The 9,542-nt window shown below is 48.5% G+C and overlaps 1 protein-coding gene across 1 annotated transcript; it reads left to right on the top strand.

The window, feature by feature from the left end:
- Positions 1 to 2,658: 2,658 nt before the first annotated feature.
- Positions 2,659 to 8,314, top strand: LOC139264192 (zona pellucida sperm-binding protein 4-like; the record flags this gene model as incomplete). Its single annotated transcript, XM_070880277.1, has 6 exons — positions 2,659 to 2,690; positions 2,766 to 2,899; positions 2,980 to 3,169; positions 7,177 to 7,324; positions 7,478 to 7,550; positions 8,169 to 8,314. Coding segments are annotated over 6 exons (723 nt in total), but the record flags the coding sequence as incomplete, so codon positions are not given.
- Between the last annotated feature and the right edge of the window lie 1,228 nt (positions 8,315 to 9,542).

Below are 9,542 nucleotides of genomic sequence, written 5' to 3'. Positions count from 1 at the left end.
TGGTCAATCTGCCAGGTGGGTGTATTCTCGGGCCGTCTATATTGTGGGCCAGCGCTTTCCAGGACCATCCGCAATCCAGCTGCACTCGGGGATTCCCTGGACAGTATCCACTTCCCCCTGTCCTGAAACATCAGGTCGAGTTTCAAACCTCTCCACTCCGGGAGTAGAACTGAGGCTGGGTCTGGGACCCTCTCCACTCGGGGGATGGTGAGTTTGGGAGCTGGTACATCAGATACTGAGGGCAGCAGTTTGAACCTGACTCAGTATCTGAACTTCTAACCCTTCTGTTGCTGGATGTGACTTGGAAGTCGATGGTTAAATCCCGCCCTATGTAGTTGTCCAGGATAGGAGGGCAGTGTGAAGGAGCCCAGCCTCCTGCTGCCTCTGACCATTTGCTTTGATTAATTTCTATCGATGAGATCCGGGCCCTTAAACACAACCAGACCAGTGATGAGCTGGAGCTGGTCAACGGGTTTCCATTAGATGGAGAATGGGAGGGGATGGAAACAGGATGATGATCCTGACCTGGGTGGAGTTTCTCGCCCTCCCGGTAACGGTTCCCTTGTCTCTCCCCGTGCAGCCACTAACCGCCTGTCATTGATCATCTTGCAGTGTGCACCAAGGATGGGCGGGTCCTGATCGCCATCTCCAAGGATTTGACGCTGCCTCCTGTAAACCTGACCACCATCCATCTGAAGGATGGACACGGAGCTGAGTGCAGTCCGACCGTGGCCTCTGCAGACACTGTGCTCTTTCAGTTCGCAGTCACTGAGTGTGGAACTACTCAGCGGGTAGGTATTGTGGGCTGGGAGCCCCACCAATGGCTGTCAGTCGGGTGAGGGTATCTAAAGGGTAATGTGGGCCTTAAAGGAAATACATGTGATAGACAAGAAGGGAATGGCAGACTTGCTCAATGTCTTTGCAATCTGTCTTCACAATAGAGGAAGACGATAAAGTACCAGAGATACTAGAAATAATAAATCAAGAACTTTTTGGATTTAATACGAGTAAGATAATGGGATTGAACAATGGTGGGTCTCCAGGACCTGATCTCCATCCCCAGTATTAAAAGATGGAGGTGAGGATAGTGCAGGAACTTTAGTCATCTTGCAAAACTCTTGATTCAGGAATTATTTCCTTGGTGTGACACATTGAAAACATCACCTTGAATGTGGGAAAGCGAGATCAGGAAACCATAATCCGTGGCCTAATGCTTGTTGTGGGGAAGTTGCTGGAGTATATCAGGGCAGTGATTGAGCACCTGGGCGCAGATCAACTGATGGTGTCTGCATTGGTTGGTTAGTAAAGGGCCAGTCACATCTATCTGTCCGAGTTACATTGGTTTCTGGAAGTCACTGGATGATAAGGGAATGTTTATGAATCTCTATCTGCAGAAGGTGTTTGGATTCCAGAGAATGGACCAATTGCCTTGAAGGCAACATATTGACAGTTGTGGAATTAGTTAGGGAAGGAGACACTTTTAGGATATTGGAGATGCAGGCTAATTGGTAGGTTGTGACTACTGGTTTTCCCCAGAGATCTCTCCTGGCAGCTGAGAGCCGGCTTTACACTATATTTCTTACTGACTTGGATACAGGAACAGTGGGCTGTATAATCTGTTTGCTGTTAGCACTAAGTACGGTGGCAGTGAGTTGTGTAGATGGGGGGCTGAGAAGTTTCAAAGACCGTCATAAATTGTGTTGGTTTAAATCTGTGGCAGATGGAGTTCAATGTGTGGCTGTGAGATCGTCCATTTTGGAGACAAAGATGGATCAGAGTAATTTATAAATGCTCAGCTAGGGATTGTGGGTATTTGGGGATAGCAACTCTTTTTGGGGGAGTACAAATAAACATTAGATCGAGTGCCCCCCCCCCCCACCCCCGATCTGGGGGACACTCCAGACACTTAGAACAGCCCTTTTTTTTTGTATTTTTGTAGGTTTTTTGTGTTGGGGATAGCAATCACCAAGCCGGTGGACAGCTGCAAACCATGATTGAAAAGGCCAATGGAATGTTCAACGTATCCCAGGGTCTGGGATACAAAGGGGTTGGATAATGGGAGCTACAAAGTTATAGTTAGACTGCATCAGTTCAGGGCACCACGCCTCGGGAAGGAGATATCGCCCTTGGAGGGGATGCAGTGCAGATTGACCAGAATAATCGCGGAGCTAAAAGGGTTAAATTGGGGAGAAGTTGCACAGACTCGGCTTGTGTTCTCTCCCGGATAGTAGATTAAGGGGTCACTGAGATGGTTTGATGGGGTAGGCCGAGGAAGGGGTTTATATCTCCAGTGTAGAGTCCAGAACAAGGGGCATATCAATAAATAGAGCTCGGCCGTTCAGTGTGATGTCAGGATGCACGTCACAAGCTTGGTGGGAATCTGGAACTCTGTTTCCGAAATAGCTGAGGCCAAGTCCATTAAATTTCTGACCTGTGATTGAGATTTTCTTGGGCAAAGGTAATAAGGGTTACAGAACCAAGCTAATTGGATGGAGGTAGTCAGCCATGACCGAATTGGAAGTCGGAACATTATCGAGGGGATAAATGGCCTACTCCTGTCCCTCTGTACTGATGGTCTTCTGTCTCTTGTAGCTGGACGGGGTGAACGCCGTGTATGAAACGGATGTGTTGGGTCAGTTTGAGATCTTGGATGGAGCTTTGGGATCGGTGACCCGGGACAGCCCCTTCAGGTGAGAATGGGAGCACATTGAGCGGGGAGAGAAGGTGAGGAGCTGAATTCTCCAGCCGTGTCCGTTCTCTTGCAGGCTTCATGTCCAGTGCAGTTACAAGGGAAGCCAGGAGTCTGATCTGCTGGTGAAGCCCCGAGTTTACACCCTTTCTCCACCACTGCCTGCCACTGAGACCGGGATCCTGGTTCTGGAGCTGAGAATAGCGAGAGGTAGGGAGTGCTGCTGATGGCTAGTGTCCAACTTCAGGCTCTTTCCAAATAGTGCCCGTCCTTCATCTTTCTCTTTTCAGATGGTGGCTACCGGAGCTGGTACGTGGCCAGTGACTACCCGATCCTGAGTGTGCTCCGGGACCCTGTGTTTGTGGAGGTTCGTGTCCTGAACCGGAACGATCCGTCCCTTGTGCTGGTGCTCGATGCCTGCTGGGCGACCCCCACCCCCGAGCCGTATTCCGGGCTCCGATGGGACCTCCTGGTGAGCAGGTAAGGCAGTGAGTGAGTGAGGGAGCTTGGGGCAGGCTGGGGATTGGTGAGGGGGCAACATGGACTGGGTAGGCTCGAACGGGACAATATTACAAATGATTTCTGGGTTAATGATTGGTTTAAATGTACTCTAGTTTCTTTATCTAGTCTAATCTCGGGACTTTAGTTTGATGTACCGCTATAACCCTGTCGTGTCCGAGGGAAAGGGTCCACAGCCAGCTAGGGAATGGAAGACCAGCAGGAAGAGTAGTGCAAGGAAGGTAGTGCAGGGGTCCCCTGTGGTCATCCCCCTGCAAAACAGATACACTGTTTTGAGTACTGTTGAGGGGGATGACTCATCAGAGGAGGGCAGCAGCAGCCAAGTCCATGGCACCGTGGCTGGCTCTGCTGCACAGGAGGGCAAGAAAAAGAGTGGGACAGCAATAGTGATAGGGGATTCAATGGTGAGGGGAATAGATAGATGTTTCTGCGGCCGCGACCGAGACTCCAGGATGGTATGTTGCCTCCCTGGTGCAAGGGTCAAGGATGGCTCGGAGCGGGTGCAGGACATTCTGAAATGGGAGGGAGAACAACCAGTTGTCGTGGTGCACATTGGTACCAACGACATAGGTAAAAAAAGGATGAGGTCCTACGAAACGAATTTAAGGAGCTAGGAGCTAAATTTAAAAAGTAGGACCTCAAAAGTAGTAATCTCGGGATTGCTACCAGTGCCACGTGATAGTCAGAGTAGGAATCGCAGGATAGCGCAGATGAATACGTGGCTTGAGCAGTGGTGCAGCAGGGAGGGATTCAAATTCCTGGGGCATTGGGACTGGTTCTGGGGGAGGTGGGCCCAGTACCAACTGGACGGTCTGCACCTGGGCAGGACCGGAACCAATGTCCTAGGGGGAGTGTTTGCTAGTGCTGTTGGGGAGGATTTAAACTAATATGGCGCGGGGATGGGAACCAATGCAGGGAGACAGAGGGAAACAAAAAGGAGGCAAAAGCAAAAGACAGAAAGGAGATGAGGAAAAGTGGAGGGTGGAGAAACCCAAGGCAAAGAACAAAAAGGGCCACTGTACAGCAAAATTCTAAAAGGACAAAGGGTGTTAAAAAAACAAGCCTGAAGGCTTTTTGTCTTAATGCAAGGAGTATCCGCAATAAGGTGGATGAATTAATTGTGCAAATAGATGTTAATAAATATGTTGTGATTGGGATTACGGAGACGTGGCTCCAGGATGATCAGGGCCTGGAACTCAACATCCAGGGGTATTCAACATTCAGGAAGGATAGAATAAAAGGAAAAGGAGGTGGGGTAGCATTGTTGGTTAAAGAGGAGATTAATGCAATAGTTAGGAAAGACATTAGCTTGGATGATGTGGAATCTATATGGGTAGAGCTGCAGAACACCAAAGGGCAAAAAACGTTAGTAGGAGTTGTGTACAGACCTCCAAACAGTAATGGGGATGTTGGGGAGGGCATCAAACAGGAAATTAGGGGTGCATGCAATAAAGGTGTAGCAGTTATAATGGGTGACTTTAATATGCACATAGATTGGGCTAGCCAAACTGTAAGCAATACGGTGGAGGAGGATTTCCTGGAGTGCATAAGGGTTGGTTTTCTAGACCAATATGTTGAACCAACTAGGGGGGAGGCCATCTTAGACTGGGTGTTGTGTAATGAGAGAGGATTAATTAACAATCTCATTGTGCGAGGCCCCTTGGGGAAGAGTGACCATAATATGGTGAAATTCTGCATTAGGATGGAGAATGAAACAGTAAATTCAGAGACCATGGTCCAGAACTTAAAGAAGGGTAACTTTGAAGGTATGAGGCATGAATTGGCTAGGATAGATTGGCGAATGATACTTAGGGGGTTGACTGTGGATGGGCAATGGCAGACATTTAGAGACCGCATGGATGAATTACAACAATTGTACATTCCTGTCTGGCTCAACCGTGGCTATCTAGGGAAATCAGGGATAGTATTAAAGCCAAGGAAGTGGCATACAAATTGGCCAGAAATAGCAGCGAACCTGGGGACTGGGAGAAATTTAGAACTCAGCAGAGGAGGACAAAGGGTTTGATTAGGGCAGGGAAAATGGAGTACGAGAAGAAGCTTGCAGGGAACATTAAGGTGGATTGCAAAAGTTTCTATAGGTATGTAAAGGGAAAAGGTTAGTAAAGACAAACGTAGGTCCCCTGCAGTCAGAATCAGGGAAGTCATAACGGGGAACAAAGAAATGGCAGACCAATTGAACAAGTACTTTGGTTCGGTATTCACTAAGGAGGATACAAACAACCTTCCGCATATAAAAGGGTCAGAGGGTCTAGTAAGGAGGGGGAACTGAAGGAAATCTTTATTAGTCGGGAAATTGATGGGATTGAAGGCCGATAAATCCCCAGGGCCTGATGGACTGCATCCCAGAGTACTTAAGGAGGTGGCCTTGGAAATAGCGGATGCATTGACAGTCATTTTCCAACATTCCATTGACTCTGGATCAGTTCATATGGAGTGGTGGGTAGCCAATGTAACCCCACTTTTTAAAAAAAGGAGGGAGAGAAAACAGGGAATTATAGACCGGTCAGCCTGACCTCAGTAGTGGGTAAAATGGTGGAATCAATTATTAAGGATGTCATAGCAGTGCATCTGGAAAATGGTGACATGATAGGTCCAAGTCAGCATGGATTTGTGAAAGGGAAATCATGCTTGACAAATCTTCTGGAATTTTTTGAGGATATTTCCAGTAAAGTGGACAAAGGAGAACCAGTTGATGTGGTATATTTGGACTTTCAGAAGGCTTTCAACAAAGTCCCCCACAAGAGATTAATGCGCAAAGTTAAAGCACATGGGATTGGGGGTAGTGTGCTGACGTGGATTGAGAACTGGTTGTCAGACAGGAAGCAAAGAGTAGAAGTAAACGGGTACTTTTCAGAATGGCAGGCAGTGACTAGTGGGGTACTGCAAGGTTCTGTGCTGGGGCCCCAGCTGTTTACATTGTACATTAATGATTTAGACGAGGGGATTAAATGCAGTATCTCCAAATTTGCAGATGACACTAAGTTGGGTGGCAGTGTGAGCTGCGAGGAGGATGCTATTAGGCTGCAGAGTGACTTGGATAGGTTAGGTGAGTGGGCAAATGCATGGCAGATGAAGTATAATGTGGATAAATGTGAGGTTATCCACTTTGGTGGTAAAAACAGAGAGACATACTATTATCTGAATGGTGACAGATTAGGAAAAGGGAAGGTGCAACGAGACCTGGGTGTCATGGTACATCAGTCATTGAAGGTTAGCATGCAGGTACAGCAGGCGGTTAAGAAAGCAAATGGCATGTTGGCCTTCATAGCGAGGGGATTTGAATACAGGGGCAGGGAGGTGTTGCTACAGTTGTACAGGGCCTTGGTGAGGCCACACCTGGAGTATTGCGTACAGTTTTGGTCTCCTAACTTGAGGAAGGACATTCTTGCTATTGAGGGAGTGCAGCGAAGATTCACCAGACTGATTCCTGGGATGGCGGGACTGACCATCAAGAAAGACTGGATCAACTGGGCTTGTATTCACTGGAGTTCAGAAGAATGAGAGGGGACCTCCTAGAAACGTTTAAAATTCTGACGGGTTTAGACAGGTTAGATGCAGGAAGAATGTTCCCAATGTTGGGGAAGTCCAGAACCAGGGGTCACAGTCTGAGGATAAGGGGTAAGCCATTTAGGACCGAGATGAGGAGAAACTTCTTCACCCAGAGAGTGGTGAACCTGTGGAATTCTCTACCACAGAAAGTAGTTGAGGCCAATTCACTAAATATATTCAAAAGGGAGTTAGATGAAGTCCTTACTACTCAGGGGATCAAGGGTTATGGCGAGAAAGCAGGAAGGGGGTACTGAAGTTTCATGTTCAGCCATGAACTCATTGAATGGCGGTGCAGGCTAGAAGGGCTGAATGGCCTGCTCCTGCACCTATTTTCTATGTTTCTATGTTCTGTTCCAGGTGCCCCCCTCCCCATATAACCCCCTCTTTCTCTGTTCCAGGTGCCCATTTGTGGGCGACAATTACAAAACCCTGCTCCTCCCGGTAGACGCCGCTTCCCATTTGCGGTTCCCAACTCACCATAACCGGTTTGTAGTCAGCACTTTCGCTTTCTGGGACCGAGTTTCGGGCCGGGCTCTGACCGGGGAGGTGAGTTTCTTTGAGTTTCTCTCGGTCACTTGGTTGAACTTGTTCCCGGGGTCTCGCTAACTGAGGCAAACCCTGTTCTACCTTTGAATGTAGAAACATTAATCTCCTGACTGGGAGCTGTGGCACTGACCAGACTGCACTCTCTCTTTCCAGGTTTACTTCCACTGCAGTGCTGAGGTTTGCTACCCATCCACCCGAGAGAACTGCACGGCTCCCTGCAGCCCCAGTAAGTACCTGGGATCTGACTGGAAACTGAACCCTGATGGAGGGTGGGTGAGGGACCTTTGGACGCTGGGACATTCAGCAAGGGCCCGACACTGCGCACAGGAGGAGTGTCGCCAATCTGCCGGCTCTACTGTTCGCCAGTTAGTTTACTGCAGAATAGCAGTCTGGCTCAGCGGGTCTGATAATATCGTGCCCTGGGTCTGAATGGAATCCACCACTGGGGTTCAAGAACATTTATCCAGCATCCTGCTGTAACCAGGAGTTCCAGGGTGGGACCGGACCATTATCTGGAGGCGGGGGAGACCTGCACCATGTGTGGATGTCCAGTGTAACCGCTGGTCAAACTAGTCCTAATCCTCTCCCCAGGAGACCAGTCTCGCCATGATACAATCAACGACTGCAAAATTTGCTCGGTCGAAAAGGGTCTTTCTCGGAATAGGGAGTGAATCTTAGTCTGACGGAATGAACTGTGTTTAACGACAGTCTAATTTCCTCCCTCTTTGGTGCCTGACGATTTTTGCATTCGGCCATCGGTTTGAACATCTGATTGGGGGTTTCAGGCAGCTCAGCAGTAAATCATCCACCTTGAACTCTTGTCTCTTTTCCCTCGTCCCCCCAGGGAACCGAAGAAGCGCTGATTCCCGGCCTGGAACCTTGGTGACCGCTGAAGGACCCATCATTTTCCTGGAAGATGAGCAGAGACTGTCTGTGCGAATCCCCCAGGAAGAGAAAGGTAAAGGAGGACCCTCCAACTGTGTGCAGTGATGCAGTAACTGGTGCCCATCTAACCCTGGCTTCTCCCCACAGATACTGTTGCTGATTCCCCCTCCCATGTCCTTCCTGGAGTAGCGGTTGGAATAGCGCTGCTCTCCATGGCCCTGTTGGTCGGGACTGTCGCCATGTGGAAAATGGACCATCGCCGCAGGGTGGGCTCCGAGTGCAGCTCTATGGAACTGTAGATGTGTCTGTTGGATAATAAACTCCTGTTATAGATGAGCCCTGGTCTCGTGTTATCTTTCAAATACTGGCTGGATTTTACTGTGCTTTCCAGTGAGTTAATTTGTTAGTAGTTTTGACAATCGCTGCTGCCGCTCCAGTCAAGTTCAGGGCAAGGCTCGTGTGGGTCTGTATGTCGAGCGGGAAGGACTGGAGCGCTTGCATTGAACTGTCCCTTGGGATGTGTCTGTGTGCCATTGTTGCTTCCATGAGAGCATGGATGCACAGTGTGGGCTGTCCTTTGGGTAGAGGCAGAACGTTGAGTGTTGCCCCATGGAAGCATTACATCCAACTCCTTTTTGAATATATTTAGTGAATTGACTTCTACAACTTTGGTAGAAAATTCCACAGGTTCACTTCTCTGGGTGAAGAAGTTATTATCTCGGTACTAAATGGCTTACCTCTTATTAAACTGTGAGCCCTGGTTGTGGACTTCCCCAACATTGGGAACATTCTCCCTGCATCCAACTTGTCTAAACCATCAGAATTTTAAATGTTTGCAATCCCCTCATTCTTCTGAACTCGAATACAAGCCCAGTTGATGTGGTCTTTCTTGATAGATTGGTCCTGCCATCTTGGGAATCTGTTTGGTGAACCTTTGCTGCACTCCCTCAATAGCAAGAATGTCCCTCAAGTTAGGAGACCAAAACTGTACAGAATACTCCAGGTGTGGCCTCACCAAGGCCCTGTACAACTGTAGTAACACCTCACTGCCCTGTAGTCAAATCCCCTTGCTATGAAGGCAACATGCCATTTGCTTTCTTAACCACCTGCTGTACCTGCATGCTAACCTTCAATGACTGATGTACCATGACACCAGGTCCTGTTGCACCTTCCCTTTTCCTAATCTGTTGCCATTCAGATAAGTCTGTCTGTTTTTTACCACCAAAGTGGATAACCTCACATTTATCCACACTACTTCATCTGCCATGCATTTGCCCACTCATCTAACCTATCCAAGTCACTCTGCAGCCTCCTAGCATCCTTCTCGCAGCTC

The sequence above is a fragment of the Pristiophorus japonicus genome, chromosome 5 (assembly GCF_044704955.1).
Source record: "Pristiophorus japonicus isolate sPriJap1 chromosome 5, sPriJap1.hap1, whole genome shotgun sequence".
Lineage (NCBI taxonomy): Eukaryota > Metazoa > Chordata > Chondrichthyes > Pristiophoridae > Pristiophorus > Pristiophorus japonicus.
This window is presented reverse-complemented; position numbering and strand designations above follow the sequence as displayed.